Raw genomic sequence first — 18,820 nt, 5'->3', positions numbered from 1 at the left:
GGCTACTGTCCCTGTTTCGGTGAAGCGGGCAGTCCGCCAAGCGAATTTACAGTTGGGTGACAGACACCCTCTTTGTGTCACTGTCCGCAGATTTGAGGCACTTATATCTTCATCACGCTTCACACCGATCGTGAATTGGTATCTATGCGTACTTTTGAAGAACTCCTCCTGAAGAGCTCCACGACACCGCGTCGAACCCGTTTCTCCGGGTCTCGTCATGGTCTCATGTCATCGTCCGTGCTGCCATAGTCCATATGCTTCCGCGATATCCCTTGATGTGCTCCCATCAGTCTCGAGACTTGTGTCTTGAACAGAAGGTGGAGTCGAAGTCACAAACTCGAGCACAGACAGCAGCTGAAGGCTTGCCAGAGCCTCGTCACGACCGACGGGCGTTGGATGAGAGCCCGAAGCGTCTGGACCCATGCTATTGTCTGCGGGATTTCCAGACACGCTGATACAGTGCCCATGATCTCTTGAAACTCATCCATCATTGTGACTTTGTACACCGCTCAAGCAGGCGCCTCATAACCCCTTCTGAACACCCGTCCAAACATATCCACCCCGACCCTCTCCCCCTTGGTCTCGCTCTTGGCCTCATTCTCCGCATTCGCCGGGATATCGACCTGCTGCCCATTGACTCTCCAGCCACAGGCCGTCTGTGCGAACTTCACCAACGCGTCCCCCCTCAAATCCAGCCACCCACTCAAGACCCCCAGATCGATTTGTCTGAAAGTCTTGCCCACTTCCCCTGCAATACGTATCCTGACAAGGTCCTCGAAGCCCACGACGTCGGCGTAGAGATCTGAGTACAGATCATCGGATTCCAGCGTCGCCCAGAATGCATCGTATTGCGCCGATTCGAGCAGAGTGTTCAGACGTGTGAGCTTTTGTATTGACTCTGTGAGGTCGGTGGTGGGAATGGATGTGTTGCCTGGGCTGTACGGGATTGTGGAAGGTGGAAGGAGGGCGAGGCAGAGGGAGAAGGCGGGGGATGGGAACACCGTCAGTGCTTTGACGAGGATGCTGGTGACGGTGTCGGGATGAAGGAGTTGCGGGTTAAATTGGTATCTAATTTGCATGCAGTCAGTACATCTTGCTCCTTCTTGTGATGAAAGCCTGAGTCGATATGTCGCTGCGTGTGATATCTCAGATAGAGCTAATATTTCAATCTCCATGAATCCCGGAGGACCCCGTCAGGTAATAGGAAACGTGGTATGAGAAACTCTCTTCATCATGATAACACAAATTCTCAACGAGGGCTCGGGTGGCTCACAGTTTCAACAGCGCCATGGACGCGTATGCGTCGAAGAATTTCTCTTCGCATTGCAGGTTGACGTATTCTTGAAATGTCGTCGTCGTTTCGGGGTTGTACCGGTTGAGCCCGTTGAGGATCTCGTCAATGTGCGCCGGTCGCTCCTTGCATCCGTCAAAAGCGTACCCCATCGTGGCCCGTTTCGTGGCAGGGCGGAAGTCGTCGAATGGATATTTCGTCGAAGAGGGCGACCACAAACCAGAAATTCGGTGCGCACTTTGGATCTCCGCAGTTTGTGCGGAGCGGAAGAACTTGGTGCCGGAAGAGGTCATACAGTCACCACCGTACGGGGTACACAGTCTCGCCGGTCAGTTACTCCGGACTTTGGGACACCAGAATGGTTTTGATATGGCACCAGATATCGTGCACTCCTATGTAAGAATATGAATGGATACACACACTTCAAGACGCCCAATCATGTAGTCTTAATGTCCAAACCGCCGAATCCCACCCAACAGGGTGCACAATCAAAGTACTTCGTCGAGATATGGGCCTCGTGGAGTCAGTTCTAGGTGACCAACCAAACAGCGCCTCCAATGACAACAGCGGCGGCTAGGAGGGTCAAGATCGCTGCACCGGCCTTGTCGCCCGTGGTGATCTTGTCCCTCAATGCAGCTGGGTTTTCTGGTGCTTGGGATCCAGCATTCGGATCGCCCTGCGAGGTGGCTCCCGTGTGGCTGGACTTGGGCGTCAAAATGTCCCTGTTCAGCGTTGAACCTATCACCGACAATGCAGCCATCTAAAGGTAAAGATCAGTGTCCACCCCAAACCAAGTCCAAGGGGAGATCAAGCATACCTGTTGTCCAACCCCGGTCGATCCATCCCACGTGGTCGTGTACCATTGCATACCGCATTGTCGGCCTGTTGGACCTCCGTCGCATTGTCCCGCCGCTGCCTGTGCGCTTGCTTGCAGCTTGGGAACGATCTGACCGGCCGTCTGCGGCACCAAAAGACTCGTTACAGCCAACCATCTCGACAAATACGACTTGAAACTCTTCTGGTCCTGGTCGCAAACCATGTTGGACTCGCACTGGAGTTCTGACATGATGTTGCCCCCATACTGAGCTGGGAAGAACAGGGAGAAAGTGCTGTTGAGGATCGTGTTGACTCGGTCCAGCCAGATCTGGCTGCCATTCGTGTAATTGTACATGTAGGCGGCGCCGACCAGCAGGGTGCCGTAGTTGTACGTCCAGACAAATCGCGTCTGATCCGTGCAATTGTTGTTCGAATCCGTGTTGTCCCATATATAAAGAGTACCAGTTGACGGGTCCGTCTGCATCAACGCGCTGGTCTCCATCCAGTCGTAGACCATGTTCGCCCAGTCGGCATAACTCTGGTTTCCTGTCACGTAGGCCAGTCGAGCGGAAAGTTGGAAATTGCCGCCGTTGGAGACGGCGTTCTTGAGGTTGTAGCCGGCGTTGAATGAGAATACCTGCCAGCGGAAACCTCCTCCACATGTGTTGGTATCCCAGTAATTCCGCTGAAAGTTATAGACGGCTTGCGCCAGAGCCAGCCACGAAGGGGCATCCTCGTCGTCCGACTCTGGGAAGTTGGATTCAACAGCATCCATTACAGAAAAGGCCCAGAACGCTTGGTCATCGATACCCATACTCTTCGACTGGTTGGGCGGGTTGAAATTGCTGTCAGGTCCTCGCTGAAATTGCAGGGCCTGTGACACCACCGGATTGTACGACGAATCATTCGTGTATTGCCAGTAGTTGATAAGAGCACCAAACATCGCCCCTGCCTCCCACCAACAGTAGATAGCCGGGTTGTTGGGATCGCAGCTCAGGCCGCCGGGTAGCAATCCAGGTACCTGGCCAGTCTGGTTGCCCGTGTAAAAAGTCATCATGTCGTAGGCAATGGATGAGGTTGCGGACTTGACGCTATTTTCGTCACTGATATCGAGCGTGATGGCCAGTGCGCCAGGCACGAGGGCCAGAGGCAAGAGCCTCATGGTCAAATATGTGTTATAACAGACGCGACCGTAGAGTTGTCGCTGCTGACGGTCGTGGCGGCAAGTTTCGCCGCGCAACCCAAACCGACTTCCCTTTCGGCAATTATATTGCGCAGAAGATGGACGTCGTTGACGCTGTGCCCGCACAAGCCGTGTATCGTCGTGAAAAGAATGGCGGTGTTTTTTCGAGATTGGGGTATATGTCAATGGACAAGTAACGGAGAGCGAAAGACGGGCATGTACCGCGATGGAGAGGAAGGAGAAAAGATCGAGACGAGCCCCCTAAGTTAGCGACGTTTGAATCGAGCATCAAACGAATCCCAGTTGGAGCTGTCTCAGAGGTGCAGAAGGTTGGCCTCCACCCATCCTTTCAGCTCCACCAATGCCACGCACCATAACCCGAGATTGCGTTTCGAGCACTGCCTCATCAGCGTGAGCCATGTCATCAGCTGCCCAATGGCACCGAGACTTGCCGCCTCAGAGACGAGGCCGATCCTCTGCGCTCTAACGCGAGAGGCTTGGACGCGCATGCCCATGGTCCGCAAGGCCGAATGTGCTCCTAGATACCGAGTACAGGCTAGCATTATCCGCAGACTTCACGACGGAATGCGTTAATTCCTATCTTCACAGCCGGCAGCGCTACATGGACAATGCACCTGGGAGTCCAGATACAAGTAACTCGTGCCCCGTACCAAGCGAAAGCTTAGCAACTCTTGGTAAACGTGGTCGCCTGGAGGGGCGCCTAAGCCTTACTTGGCCTTACCTAGATGCTTAACTGGCACTTTGAAACTCTGGGCGAGCTTGACCTTGACGGGGCCGCACTGGCGTCCCATCCATCACAACATGGACCTTAAAACACATTGTTGAGTCTCGTCGGGGCTCTATTGTAAACTTGTCATATTGTTCTGCTACCTGCTTTCCTCTGCGCCATACTGTCTGCTGCGCGTCTAACTATGTCCACCCAGGCAGTATTGTGAGCGGAAAACGCAATAACCTCGTCATCTGACGGCCATCCAAGTTTCTGACAGTGTCGCTCTGCTTCTCGGATCAGGTGTGGCTCATAAGGTAGAGGCGAGACAAAGCGTGCAGGGTCTTCTGCACCATCCAAAAGGTTTACCGCCCCTCCCAGGAAGAGCCGGATCGCGGAAAGCACATCGCGCAGTGAATACTGCATGCCATCGTGGCCTCGGGCTACGGCGTCATGAGCATCGGATTGTGACCCCCCATGCATTTCCCCCAATACACCTGCATGCTCGTCGATCCATTTCACCAGAGCAACCAGTCCCTGGACATCATGAACAGACACCAATACCCTCACCATAAGCATTACATCGTCAACCTTGGGCATGACAAGAAGAGGCTGCTGGGGTGAAGGAAGGAAGGTCTTCGAAGTGCGACCGTATAATGCGCGAACAAATGTCGTCCTGGCGAGCGACCCAATGTCGTTGGGATCTATTCGCGCGTTCACGTATCTCAGCATCTGGTGCAATATCTTGGCCTGAAACCGGAAAGTGTCCAAATCGGCTTGGAGGCTGAAGTACGTTTGTTCAGGCCAGAGAATCAATTTGAGGCGTCGCCACACGGCGCTTCTGAATGCCATGCCCTTGGCATTGAGATACTTGGCTACGCCAACAGACGCTCCATCGAGTAGTGCGTTCCACACGCGAATATCGGTGATCCCTGCTGTGGCCACCAGGTGCGATGCGTATGTCATCGCAGGGACGTCGACGCCATCTCTGCTGACTAGTCCTCCTGTCTTGGCGCCTTGGTAGCCGATATTCCGAAAGACCAGTGTATCCTCTGGTCCACTCCTACAAAGGAGCGAAACGAAGGCAGCCAAGGTAGACGGCGGAAGCCTCTGGAGACTGTGGCGAATGACGGGCACAGGATATTTTTCAGCATGCCGAAGGACGTCTTTGGTGACCTCGTCCCAGCCGCTGTCCTGAATAAAGGTGAACCCAGCCTCGGCACTAGGACTCTGTTTCAGCAAACTTGCCATGAGACTACCCCCAGGTTTGATGCCAGCGCGTAACATGGCCTGGTAAAACTCGTCCGCAGACGGAACTTCGGCGTCAACGTAGACCACTTCCCGAGGGTTCCCTGAAACTTCAAAGGCCTCCTTGATATCGCCTGGCATGTATTTCCATGCTTGGGAGGATGCCGGCCGAACTATGGACGCAAGCAGCTTCTCCAACATGGCGAAGTACGGCCGATAATGCGGCTGAGAGGTTCCAACGGCCAGGTCATAAGAGCGAAAGCAGGCCCATGCCTCTCGAATTGTTCTTGTAGCTTGGATGCGTGCCGCCCACACTTCAGGTGCATCTGTGCATGCGGTCTTATCGCTGACCTGCTTCCGCTGGTGCAGGAGCCAGGGACGCCGTTGCCGCATTAGGATTGCCCGCGTTTGAATGGTAGGGCTACGATCTGTATCCCATCCAGCCAGAACAGCAGCACTTTTCTCCCAGTCACCGAGCGTGTACCCGGCCTCTTGCATCCGTCGTAGCAATTTCATGACCCGGCTCTCTTTACCCGGGTATTCAAGGTCCTGTTCGATTCCCATACTGATTTGCCGCCACGGAGGCCACGACAAGGATTTTGCTTTGGCCCATGTGCGTTCGTGCGTGGTCTTGCGATGCAGAAGCTGGACAGCGACCAACGCACGGTAGCCCTCTCGGGTTACGGGTATTTGTGGCTTGAAGGCAAACATCATGCGAACTATGACCAGTTGTGCATTTTGCTGAAAGAGATACGCGTTGAACGGTGTTCTCAAAGGCGCGAAGGATATTAGCGACAAAAAGCGGTTGAAGATGTGAGACAGTCGTTGCAGCTCGGATTCCTCAAGCCCTCGAGGGTGGACAGCATAGTAGTCGGAAAAGAGGTGCTTGATGATGAGGCTGATATCCTCGAACGATTCGGGTGCAACCTGCCGCGCATGCCGAAGAAGTCGAACTACCAAGCACACTCGCGTCACCCAATTCCAGCCAAGGTATTCTTTCGCACCCAAACATAGTTCCAGGTCCTCCAGGATACTCTTTATGAATGCCTTGAGAGATGGGGCGCTAACTTCTTCGGCACGTAGAAGTTGTAAAGGCACAAATTTGGGAATCCGCCCAGGCCCAGACTGGCGCGTCTCTGTAGCCAGGGCAACATATCTAGCAAACGCCAGATCCAGATATGGCGAGGCGAACACCCATGCCCAGCTCGCGACGGCAGAGACATCGTTGCCGGTCTCTTCCAGGAGTTTTAGGGCGTGATCATTGAAGACAGACTCGAGGGCAGCTAGGACTCTTGTTTTGTCGGATCTTTCCTGAAGGTAGGGCTCAACCTTCTCGAGGTATTCGACTAGGAGACTGCGCAAGCCTGTGTTGTGCCTGAAAGCGACGATTGATGGCTCCGGCAGTGCTTTACTATCGACATGCCCCCGAAGAGGATTGACGGAGGAAAGGTCGACCTTGTTGCGCCTGGCGTGCGAGGGCAGAAAGATAGACAGCGTTTGCTCCACTGTCTTGCGAAATCCAGACTGCTGTCCGACACCTTCCTCAAACGAGCGGCGCACTTCTCCATGTTTGACATCGTGATCGTGGTTCATCCACCATGTATCGAGATCGTCCGCTGCTTCCTTACAAGCTTCCAAGACACCATGGTGTTCCGACCGAGTATGCCTGATAAACTCGGAAAACTCGGTAGGAAAGAAAGCCTGCTGGTGGGCTAAGAAGTCCGACGCAGCTGGTATCGCAGGAGAAGGTGCCGCAGCACCTGGCTGGCTCTTATCATGTCGCCCTCGGTGTTTACATTGGAATACTCCCTTCGAGGTTCTGGGGTATTGTAGGAGTGGTAGAGGACCGCGGCTGACGGAGACGAGAGCGCGACGAACGCTGAGCATCCATTGATGCTTCAATGGAGAAGCTACCGAGCGTCGGTGGTAATGGACGGGGAGAGGGCGCGACAGTAGAATCTTCGTGCTAGCTCATTGAACCTGAAATTGTAGGGTAAATGCAAGGAAGATCTGATGAGGTTGCTTTTCTATCGATCTATTGCTATTGCCTACGGAGTAACATAGTCAGGACGAGGAATGAAAACTGATCTCTCGCAGAAGTTACGGAGACGCACTCTGCCACATGATGCAGGCTGGCAGCTCCAACTCACGTGACTGTGTCGACGGGTCTTGGCGTGAGCCACACCCCAACTGTTGACGGTCCAGGAGGGTTGTCGCGAACTCCATGAGCTGTCCTGATTTGCTGCAGGTCGGCTCTTTCATCGTCTTTAATTGCTGTCCGGCCTCGGCGGCTAGTCTGCAGCAGGATACAGAGCACGCAGCCCGCCGTTGAGTTGCAGCGACAAGAATTCAGCTGGAGTTTGCGCTCCGAGGACGTTGAGCCCCAGCAGCAACGACGACATACCCTCTGGGGTCCAGTCGCGTGCTAGCTTAGGATTCTTCCCGGCCAAGCGATGGGAGTGTGCTCTCCAGCGTCAGTGCATTTTTGAGACCCCATTTTACAGAAGGTTTCCCTCAGACGCACTGCATAACTACCTAGGATGAAGATGTGATCAGTCTTGCCCGCCATGACCGCTTTCATGAGTCGTTCGTGGAGCTTTCGATAGCAACAAAATCTCGGCGAGTGCATCGAAAGGGACCGGTTTTGTCAACAGGCGATCAATGCCAGATTCCAGAGCTTCGTTCTTGGCCGCTGCAGATGCGAGACCTGTCAAAGCAAATATCGGGACACGAGGTAGGGAGTTTTGGGACTCGTACTGCCGAATGAGCCGAGTCGCTGTCATACCATCCATCACGGGCATTGATATATCTAAGTACCGCGGGTCAGTTGAGATCGATGAGCAAATGAGAAGATCTGGGCGACCGCACCCATCAAAACGCAACAGAACGAGGTTGGTGCTGCAATGTACGTATCGACGGCTTCTTGTCCGTTGACCGCCTGCTCAAATGGCAGACTCTTCCTCGCCACAAAGGTAGTGAGGAGCTGTTGAAGAGCGTCAGCTTGTGTCATGTTGAAGCTCGAGAAGTGCCTACCCTGAGGTTAAGGGGATTGTCATCGACGCAAAGCACAGAGCTACGATCTTCCCTCGGTACCTTTCCGTGGTATGGATGCGCAACATCTCCTGAAGGCCTCCTGTCTTTAGGCGTAGCGCATCGCGCATTTGGATCGAATGCGGCGTTTGCGCCCTCTAAGTAAGTTCGATAATCGGACCGCGAGTCTTCAGGAAGGAGGGACTCCGCCGAGCTATTTTGGGTGTGCAACTGCGCCTGGTCGAGGCAGTGAAGCAATGCGGCGGCGAGTTTGCGGGGTCCCAGCCTGCATTGGAGCAGTCAGCGTCGCTGTAGACTAAACACCTCGTCTCTGAAGAGTGACTTACGGTTGGTAGGTAATCTCAACGAATGATTCTGAGCTTGTGACACGGGAATCGGCCCGTAGTACAGCCGATTCGAGGGCATCATGTGCGATGAACAATACAGGAGGCGTCAAACTCCCAGATAGCGAGCGCACTGACTGGAGCTGGTGGAAGGATGGTTCCAAGCAGATAACCAAATCTGCAGACTTCGCAGTCCATTGGGACGCCGTCAAGACCTCAATATCGAACCATTCCCGAAGAGTGTGGATAAGACTCTGTGAGAAGTGCTGCTCGGCCCTCAATAAGACTTCCCTGTTCTCTTGCGAGCCTTTCGAATTGACGTCTTCAAGAACGCAGATCCGAAGACCTTTCAAGCGGTTGGCGACGGCAGCGATGAGGTCTGCTCTCGTGCCCTGCGCCGCCTTAACCTCAGCCCTCTTCAATGTTAGATGGACGCCGAACGTCGATCCGAAGCCCCTCGCGCTTGAAACCTCGATATGGCCGCCCATGGAGTTGACCACCTGCTCCACGATGCTGAGGCCAAGCCCAGTCCCGACAGCCAACGAATCCTCCTGCGAAAATGCTTTGAAGATATGGTTCTGCATGAATTCGTTGGACATCCCGATGCCAGTGTCCCGGACCGTCAGAAACAAAGCAGCACCATCCTTGGGCCTTTTCGAATCGTCCGGTTGTTGTTCACCTAAACCAATTTCGGCGTCCTGCACCCGTAACGAAATCCTGATGGAGCCCTCCCATGTGTACTTCAACGCATTACCCACCAGGTTCATAATGATCCTTCTCCACGCGCCTGGCTGCGTTTCAAAATAAGAATTGCCAGCAGGCAGATCTAGACATAGGCGAACCTGACCACGTGTTGTTCCGATCCTGTGGCTATTTGATTGTTCTTGTGGCTCTGTGGTGAACTTTGGAACCTGCACTGCGGTTCCTCCTGTGGCATCCTCTGAGTGGAGGAAATCATGCTGAACTGTATGGCCCAGCGCAACAGCTTCCACTACCTCTTCGATGACCAAGCTTATGTCGGCAGATGACGTGAGGCTTGACGCCGCGAATGCCTTTTTCCTTCGCCACTCCATGTTCTGCTTCTTTGGCAATGCTGCTTTAGAAAGGGTTTCGCTGTTGACTTGGGAAAAATTGTTGATTTTGGCAAAGTCCATGACGTGTTCTAGAGATTCCAACAGGGTTCGCCCACAACTTGTGATGGTGTCCACCATTTCGCGCTGGAAGCGTCCCATGCTGCTGTCATACAGAAAATTGGTAGCCCCGAGGATGCCATGGAGCGGTGACCGTAGTTCATGCGATACCGAAGAAACGAAGGAATCCTTTGCTCGACTTTCATCGAGAGAGTCAAGATGCGCCAGAGCATTTGTGATGCTGTTGCTGAACACCTGTAGAAACTTCAAGTCTTGGTCAGTCGCAAGATCCCGATCCGGCTTCAAAAGCCAACAAACATTGAATGCGAACCATCGCTTTCGATTGTAATCCCACAGAGGAAGACAGACGAATGCCCTGGCGTTGGGTTCGAGCTTCAGCAACGCCTTGACTTGCGCGGTTCTGCGTCTCTTGTGCCGGTCATCAGGGTGGCGAGTGCTGGCACCCGTCGTGGTGTGTTGATCAGGCTTTCGGTTGTCCGCTCCCGAACCCGAACTTGAAGTGTCGCCTGGCAACGCTGTACTGAGGCTATCCAGCAAGTATACCCGTCCGCGGGGTCTACGTCCCATAAGCTTCTGCATATCACGTACCAGGAACCGAGGGAACTGCTGCTGATTTCTGACTCGAACTTCTTCACCGGCTTGGGTCAGGGAGAAAGCCAATATAGGGCAGACTGCATCTGAACTAGTCTCATCATCGCTAGAAGGCTCCTGGTCGGGGTGAGACTCCATAGCATCGGGTAACTCTTCTGTCGCGCTTGAGGACGGAGAACTGCCTGTCATCGGAGAGTGGCGTATCTCAGCCCGCATAGGGTTGTCCACTTGTTCCTGGCGTGGTCTAGACTTACGGGAAGACTCAACAGAGGGAATGTAGAAAAAGGCACTACCATCGTAGCCGCCAGCAGCCCGGATTATATTTGCGGCTCGACTGAACATGGACTTACAACCAGAAGGGAGGGCCGCCTCCCACCATGTCGAATGCCTTGCCGAGTCAACATCACTTCCCTGACTCAATTGCGGAGCTGTGATGGCGCCGTCTGCAGGACGCATATCAGCGGCTTCAGTCCACTGGCTTGTGAGTCCCGACAGACCGCTCACAAACGCCTGCAAACCTTCGATGAGTCTATCTCGTCGCTGGTGTTCTGACCTGATTTTGACAGCATCAAGATGGTTCATAACAGTTCTGGCGGTGTTACAGAGGAATACTTGATCTTCCCTCGGAAAATCCTGCCGAGAGCGGTCGTCGAACACGCAAACAGCCCCCAGTTTTACGCCGTCAGGCGACCGGATAGGAGCACCCGCATACCAGCGCATCTGAGGGCCGTCCACCACGAACGGGCGGTTGCAGAATCTCGCGTCTTCCCTCAAGTCGTTGATGACTACCATGTCCGGGTCAACATCATGATCCTGCTCTGCATACAATGCTGATTCGGAGGAGTTGGACAGGACCAATGAGCACAGCCCCGTCTCTCTGGGCAAGACCACACTACCAATCCAGAGCGCATTATTATTCTTGGCTGCGAAGCCCGACTGCGTAGCCGACGCCGTTGCAGCTTCTGCTAAAACATACTGTTGACTTGAGTCGATGAGAGATATCAATGCGTGGGTGGCGTTGAGACGAAGGAGAAGTAACTCAGCAAAAGCATTGAGCGCGGTATCGGTGGAGGATTTGGGAGCGAAATTGACTGCGCGACGGGTGTTCAGTTCTGTTATATCGAGACCCGGGCTTGGTCGTGCAAGATCCGTGGTGGCGGAGAAATACCTGCAGGCCCGTGGCGGTGTCAGAGAAAGACTGGGCTTGCGGTCCCAAGGGAGCAGAGAAATCACCTCGAGACCAAGCGGTCCCTGAACTGTTCAGACGCCTTGGGGCTGCCTGTGCCTAATGACATGAGTATCAAGGTCAATCACCTGGGCTGACCCTTCGAACGATCCTCAGTCTGCAAATACCGAGCAAGAATAGAAGAAAACACGGCGAGCAAGGGTGAGACAAATGGGACCAGAGTGGCAAGCACAAGCAGAAGCACATCTGGCCTCGAGTTGAACAGGATTGATGGCATTGACAACAGCAACCACGGGATCTCGAGGAAGGTACTGCAAGGGTGGAGAAGAAAACCGACGTGCAGGGAAAGCAGGTTGGCTGCAATCACGACGGGCCTCCCACGTATGCCTTGCACTTTGAGGGTTTTCAGCCCTTGCGCTCACACAGCGTGCGTAGGCCGATCCATCCTACTGTGGAAAGAAAAAAGTGAGAGGCAAATGAGCGCGGCGCTGCATGAGATCTGTGTGTTGGAGGGGAATCTCAGTTACGAATCTCCAGAAACCAGGCAAAGAGGGCTGGGAATCGGACGCTGATCACGTGCGCAAGGTCCCGCGTCTTTTGCTCCGCCGTAGTTACTTGGCTTTATTGTGCGGCGGAGCAACAGGCGCCGCGATCTTCACGAGAAGCGCATCGCATCGCAGTTCCTCAACATCTCATCCTGGTCGCGATCAACCCGTTCGACGAATTTCACTTTTTGCGACATAACACTGTCGATCCCTCTTGATTGACAAACATCAAGGATCCCGTCCACTCATTCATTGTGCGATACTAATCACAGGCAATCGCGGGTGGCTTCAGTGCTTGGGGCCGACCAGACATTATCCCTTTAGTTCCTCTTGAAACCTGTCTTGATCATTTCATTGCACCAGCGCGCAAAGAGACCGCAATATTACGCGTTTTGCGCGAGTGTATCGGTAGAGGGCATGTTGGGGGTATTGACGCAGATGCAGTTCGCTTAGCCCGCCCCGAACCCTGCGCTCCGCGAACTTCGCTAAAAGGCCTCTCAAGGATACGCAAAATATCGCCATGGCCGAAGTCAACGGTGTTCCGAAGCACGAAGGGCCTGTGACGGCCTCCCTCTCGCATCTGGGAAAGCGGAAACGTACTATTTCTCCACAAATCGAAGAAGTCAAGGATGCTGCACTGCAATCTACGCTACAACATGTCCTGCAACTTCTCCGCAAGTGCGTCTCGAATAGCGTCCCCAACGGTTGTCACCCAGCTAACTTGAGCAAACCAGACACGATACAACTCCGTCGCTTCTTAAATACCCTTTACCTCCATCCAACTTCGACTTACCTGGCCTGAAACGGGCGCGCCTCGTCAAGTCAGAATCGGCCAACGGTACGATCGAGGATCGCATTTTGACCGGGACATATAAGTCTATACACGCTCTCAAAGACGATGTGAAAAATGTTCGTGACGCGATCCTAAGTGATGCGTCCACCGCTACACAAAATGGCACAACAAAAACCGACGTGCAGGGACAGTTGTCGACAATAATGAAGGTGCTTGAACAATATGATCTAGAATCATCTGGAGTCTCGGAATCAAAGGGCGAAACAACTCTGAATGCAGATCGAGCGGAACAGAAACCAAAGCAGTTCCTCTCTCTCCGAAGCAATGTCAATGGTGTTGCACATGTGCTATTTTCAGGTCTCCAGGTTCAGCAACATTTCGACAAGGTGGAACCAGATGCCCTGCCAGAAGTAGTTGGCACGGGCCTGCCGAATGGATTTGAACTCACCGATTATACTGCGTTGAGTGGAAACGAAGAAGTGCTTAAGAAGCAGGAGAAACGGACATTCGAGAAAGTCTTCGCCACAGTTCGCCGTCTCAAACCCTTGGACCTTCCACACACAGCCAAGGATGTGGTCAGAGGCAACACTCTCGATTTCATCCCAAACTCCAGTCGAGCGGAGAACCTTCCTTTAAACAAACACGACTACAAGTTCGCAAAACTACCGACTAGCTCGTACCTTTCTTACCGTCACTCACAACAGGAGCGGAAAAGGATACAGCCATCTTCCAGTAGCGCGGATTTCAAAGCGGCACTTGCGTCGAATAACGGGCGCCAAGAAAAGGCAATGAGCGAGGAAGCGTTGTACAGCTCCGTCTACTCTTCCTTTGCGCCGAGCTCAGACAATTCATATTCCCTCATTTCCCAGGAAGATCTAAGTCGACAGTGGTGGAGCCAGAACGGCGAGCATAAGCTATCCAGACTTTTTAGAACGACAGACCAACACTCATCTCCTTCAGATGGAGAAGCTGAAGGAAGTGACGAGTTCGCCGACGTAGTTGCCAACTTCGAGCCGCAAGAACCAGAAGAAGTCCAATCGCACCCGACGGAAAAAGAGGTCGACAGCCTGTTGGAAGAGGTGTCGGAGATGATTGAGACACTGAGCTCTTATCAGAGAAACCGAAGCTTGGATCACCTTGTGGCTGGCAGAACAGGAAAGCCCGAGACACCAGAGTTCGATACCTTTGAGATGCTCAGAGACCAGCTGAGCGTGCTGGTTGCATCCCTACCTCCCTTTGCTGTTGCCAAACTCAACGGCGACCAACTGGACGATCTCAACATCTCTACGAGACTGGTCGTTGAGGTACCTGACTATCCCGGAACCGGACAGCCGGACGACTACATTCTGCGGCGCCAGAAGATGGCTCAGCAAGCCACGCAAGCAGTGACTCGCTCGAACGCAACACCTCAGCCAGTGCGACCGAGCTACTCCTCCGTGCAGGCAAATACCATGTCGTACAACTCTGGAGTGAGAAACTACGGCACCTCTGTCCCCGCGACAGCGGCATTCGGCATGCGCACAACCCAACCACATCAGACTCCCACCGCTTCGCGGTCAACGTATCCTCAAACATCCACTTTCCCGGTCAGCACCGGAAACAGCTACTCAGCGAACCGACCCACGGTTCAACAGTTTCAGCGTCCGGCTGTACAAAATGGCTATGGTAGTTACGGCGGTAACACCCCGCTGCAACCGTCACAGCAACAGTCACGACCGCAAACCCCAGCAGGTGGTTATTCTCAGCGACCAACTCAGCCGGGGTACCAACAGCGGGCACAGGAAACCGCTGCGGTGCTGGCGAGGTCTGCTAGTCCTCAGAAACCACAACCACTGGTCAACGGATCGGCGCAGCATTACACACCGAGACCGTATCAAGCTCAGACTCTGACTCAGCAGGGCCCGAGTTCGCAAGGTCAACAAACTGGGTCATTTGCTTACCAAAGACAAGGCAGTGGAACGCCGACCACACCGATTGCACCCGGAGCGGCGGCGGCGCGGCATGATGGTGGTGGCGGAGACCGAACCGAGGGTGCACAATCAGGTAGGAATGGTCCGGCTACACAGAATTCAATACCACAGCTGCCGCAGCAAAATCAAACGGTGGAGGTCTCGAGGTGAACGATGCACGGCAGCAGACATGGAAAACATAAAGGTGCAACTGAAAAGTCGACTCCTTGTGTCTTGTATCAGTATGGCTTTAGGGATTTTATCTTTGATTCTTGGATGCTACGTGGTCCCTGGCAGTCTCATCAGGACAGACGTCCAATCGCACAATGAAGCAATGAACGCTTCGACTGGTGATGGGACAGAACAGAACAGGAGGATTAGTCAATTGTAATCGAGAGTGCTCTACATTACCTCGGTAGGGCTATGTTATTACACACCTGCATTCGCTTGCTTGCTCTACCCCGTTGTGCATATCGCGGAGCTAGACGGAGTAGATACATCATAACAAGGCCCGATCACTCGGATGGTCTTTTTCTGCTGAGCAGCGAAGTGCAGGACTATACAACTCCCTGGGCATGTCTGTCAATGAGCTTGCAGAGGCAAGGGTATGGCACGGCTGGGGGACATCATGGTGGCATCTGTAGCTTGAATCCCGGACGTTGTTGCATTTATTTTGCTGGGCACGAGACCGTTCCGAGAACCGAGCTTTCTTCGCCCGTCGCGATGATACGGCTACTCGTATGGCAAAGCGCAAAAGACATCCTGGACCGGTCGTTTTGCTGAAGCGAAATCCCTGCCACGCCCGACGAGTGGCCCGATTATTGTGGGTTGTTTGCACCCTCCACGCAGCCCGTGTCTTGCCCAGCCACGAGGTATGCATGATGTCGTCCAAGGCCGGGCGTAATCAGGGAATTGACATGAACACATGTTTGCCTTGCTTGTGGGAAGGTGTATATGTACAGGGCGCACCTGTAATCAACTGTGGTCTATACCTCAGCCTTAGACTTTATTCCTCGGCCTGTTGTTGCCTTCCGCCTCATTCGGTGTCGCATCATCTGACAGTACCGCAAGGCAACGAGCGCCCTGTCTCGCTGTTGCGCCCCTCGCTGAATATAAATTCATCCCCTGGCACAGATCGCCACACGCTATTCCACGAAAGTAGCACTCAACGAGATCCTTGAACAATCTCCGGCGGACCTACAAACTTATCCCTATCCTGCACACCGTTCCATACGAAATCTCATCGATCATGTGTTTCGGAGGTGGCGACAGGGACGAGGCGGTGGTTATCAGAAGACGGGCACGTCCGCGGTCACAAACGCGGGCCAGCCGAGAGTACGTCTCTCGACCCGAGGTAGCTACGTATCGACGAGAGACGGTGACTAGGCGGTCAACATCTGCTCATCGACCAAGTTACGACCGATACTCTGAACGCCATTCTGACCATCTACACGCCGACCCACGGCGACGCAGCGGAAGCAGGACGCGCATTGTGACCGAGGAGAGGAGGAGCCGCAACCATTATTGACGCACATGAACGGCCGCGAAACGAGATGATGAGAAGAATAGCAGTTTCAGGGCGACTGGTGGCCATCTCCGGAGGACTTCTGAGTACATTTTCCACCAGCTTTTGACATGTATCTAGGAGCATTTTTCTATGCAACAACGTTGGCCCTGCCTCTGAACACGAGGTAGATTCAGTATGGACCCAGTCAGTCTTCATTGTGGGACAACGCAGGTTGACAGCCGTGACAGCTCGCAAATCGCAAATAGCGCAGGTGGGGAAGCAAGCTCGCATTGCGAAGCACTACGAGGTACGAGGTAGGTACTCCGTACTAGGTAGAAATGCCCCGCCTGATCCACACACGTCATCGCCTTTTGTGTCGCTTTGTGCAGTTGATGATGCATTCCCGGATTCCTGCATGTGGCTGCGAGATCGAGGGGTCGTTCTGGGCTTTGGTATGTGCACCCTCACATCCAGTTTTCGCAGCCACGCTGCAACTTCCTACTTCATAGCGCATACTGTGTACATACATACAGCTTGTAGGAGCTCAACCTGGCCTCGCACCGTACCCTCGACGGCACGCATACGTAAAGACCCTCGCACAACCACTTGACAACCACCATCTCCCCACAGCCATGAATCGAGCCTTATCCATCCGATCCCGCAAGAAGGATGACCACGCCAAAGAAGCCTCCAAGCACACCTTCTCCATCTCCACCTTGCGCGGTATCCAGCAAGCTGAGCTCTCCAAGAAGCTCTACAAGCTGATCAAGACCGAGAATCATGCCATTGGAGCCTACGAGACCGCGGGGCGCGAGCGCCTTTCCATCGCATCTCAGCTGTCAGACTGGGGCGAATCCACGAACGACGATTCGATCTCGGACATCTCGGACAAGATTGGCGTCATCCTCTCCGAGATTGGCGAACAGGAGGATCTTTTCGCGCAGAATCTGGAGGACTACAGAGCCATCCTGAAGCAGATCAGAAACATAGAATCCAGCGTGCAACCGAGCAGGGACCAGAAGACCAAGATCAGCGATGAGATTCAAAGGCTCAAGTACAAGGAGCCGTCCAGCCCGAAGCTGGTCACATTGGAACAGGAACTCGTGCGAGCTGAGGCGCAAAACCTGGTCGCAGAAGCTCAACTCACCAATATCGTAAGTCCGTTGCTTGCAAATGACCCTGGAGGAATGCTAACAAGCACGATGTAGACACGCCAGAAGATCAAGGAAGCGTACGATATTCACTTTGCTGCGACCATCGAGCGAGCAGAGAAACAAATCATTCTCGCCAAGTATGGCCGCCGTCTGCTGAACTTGCTCGACGACACTCCTGTCGTGCCGGGAGACGTGCGCCAGCCCTTCGCCCAGGTCAATGAGGCGAGGCAGATTCTTGCCGACGCGGAACAGGAGCTGCAAAGATGGGAGCCACATCTCGAGCCCATCCACTCAAACGCGGGCGGGCTCGGCTCGAACTTGATGCCCACGGAGGATCGCAGCACGCGAGCGACTTCAGAGGCCCCTGAACTAGTACCCTCTCCGATCGAACCGACCCCCAAGCCGGCAGCTGAGGCACAAGGAACTCATCTGGAGCAGGCGACCGCTTAGAAGGCAGGCCGGTATAGTGAGGAAGAAACACTTGTCACCACTACACGCAGCCCCCACACGCCTGCACACCGCTCGAGTGCCTCGTTCTCGGACAGAGACAGGGAGAGGATGAGCATTAGGAAGTAAGTTGGGTGGATTGGATGTATGACACAGGGGCGCTCGTCCAGCATGCCCTAATATCGTTGATGGTGCTTGTTGCATGGATGATGTTCAATGATGTTCTGGTCTTCGACAGTAAGGGGCAGAGGTTCAGTAACAACGGAGTAGTAGTTCTGTTTCCGGCAGCAAACCCAGGATCTCACGAGTATGCATCTGCCTCTTCTGTCCTCTGCCTCCGTGTTGGGTGCCTTGATGCATCGTAGACGGAGTGCCTTCCCTTTCGCGCAGCAACACCGTCTTGGAGATCAGCCTTGTGCATATCGGAGCTCCCAGAAAATGGAGGGCGACAGTCGCAAAGGGGAAAGTCCGGACGAGAAGCGCGCATTTCCATTTCCACTAGGGTCTGTCGATCGGAACTCGATCCTGCTCGGCTGGGCCGGAGAAGCAATGATGAGCATGCCAGCTCGTCCTTCATTGGTAAAGCCGCCATAAGCGACCTCGAGGCGCCCTCGGTTCGATCTTGCGTGCCCTAGACGCTGATATGATTTGCTCCCGCCATGCCACCGTTTCGTTTCCCTTTCCTCCTCCCTGTTACTGCAATATCGCTCCCTGCTGCTTCAAACTGGCGGAGGAGTGTCAGCCACGGACCCGCACGCTTCCAGAACAAATCACCAGGACATGGACCTTTAGCGGCTGTCTGGGATCGGTTGATCGGGACCGATAACAAAACATGTGAACGTCCTATTTCGAAGCGTC

The 18,820-nt window shown here is 53.9% G+C and overlaps 6 protein-coding genes across 6 annotated transcripts; 2 read left to right on the top strand and 4 right to left on the bottom strand.

The window, feature by feature from the left end:
• Window positions 1-509: 509 nt before the first annotated feature.
• A1O7_04387 (eukaryotic translation initiation factor 3 subunit K) lies at window positions 510-1,443 on the bottom strand (the record flags this gene model as incomplete). Its single annotated transcript, XM_007758398.1, has 2 exons — window positions 510-1,068; window positions 1,274-1,443. The coding sequence occupies 2 exons, from the start codon at window positions 1,441-1,443 to the stop codon at window positions 510-512; spliced, it is 729 nt and encodes a 242-aa protein (XP_007756588.1).
• Window positions 1,444-1,820: 377 nt separating this feature from the next.
• Window positions 1,821-3,269, bottom strand: A1O7_04386 (uncharacterized protein; the record flags this gene model as incomplete). The annotated part of the gene is made up of 2 exons (XM_007758397.1): window positions 1,821-2,051; window positions 2,109-3,269. 2 exons carry the CDS (start codon window positions 3,267-3,269, stop codon window positions 1,821-1,823), a joined length of 1,392 nt encoding a protein of 463 aa, XP_007756587.1.
• An 895-nt stretch (window positions 3,270-4,164) lies between these two features.
• A1O7_04385 (uncharacterized protein) lies at window positions 4,165-6,858 on the bottom strand (the record flags this gene model as incomplete). Its single annotated transcript, XM_007758396.1, has 1 exon — window positions 4,165-6,858. One exon carries the CDS (start codon window positions 6,856-6,858, stop codon window positions 4,165-4,167), a length of 2,694 nt encoding a protein of 897 aa, XP_007756586.1.
• Window positions 6,859-8,074: 1,216 nt separating this feature from the next.
• A1O7_04384 (uncharacterized protein) lies at window positions 8,075-11,676 on the bottom strand (the record flags this gene model as incomplete). The annotated part of the gene is made up of 4 exons (XM_007758395.1): window positions 8,075-8,248; window positions 8,299-8,581; window positions 8,643-11,549; window positions 11,615-11,676. The coding sequence occupies 4 exons, from the start codon at window positions 11,674-11,676 to the stop codon at window positions 8,075-8,077; spliced, it is 3,426 nt and encodes a 1,141-aa protein (XP_007756585.1).
• Window positions 11,677-12,632: 956 nt separating this feature from the next.
• A1O7_04383 (uncharacterized protein) lies at window positions 12,633-15,025 on the top strand (the record flags this gene model as incomplete). Its single annotated transcript, XM_007758394.1, has 2 exons — window positions 12,633-12,790; window positions 12,847-15,025. The coding sequence occupies 2 exons, from the start codon at window positions 12,633-12,635 to the stop codon at window positions 15,023-15,025; spliced, it is 2,337 nt and encodes a 778-aa protein (XP_007756584.1).
• Window positions 15,026-16,993: 1,968 nt separating this feature from the next.
• Window positions 16,994-17,965, top strand: A1O7_04382 (uncharacterized protein; the record flags this gene model as incomplete). The annotated part of the gene is made up of 2 exons (XM_007758393.1): window positions 16,994-17,515; window positions 17,570-17,965. 2 exons carry the CDS (start codon window positions 16,994-16,996, stop codon window positions 17,963-17,965), a joined length of 918 nt encoding a protein of 305 aa, XP_007756583.1.
• Between the last annotated feature and the right edge of the window lie 855 nt (window positions 17,966-18,820).

The sequence above is a fragment of the Cladophialophora yegresii genome (genome assembly GCF_000585515.1).
Source record: "Cladophialophora yegresii CBS 114405 chromosome Unknown aczIN-supercont1.3, whole genome shotgun sequence".
NCBI classification, from domain to species: Eukaryota; Fungi; Ascomycota; class Eurotiomycetes; order Chaetothyriales; family Herpotrichiellaceae; genus Cladophialophora; species Cladophialophora yegresii.
This window is presented reverse-complemented; position numbering and strand designations above follow the sequence as displayed.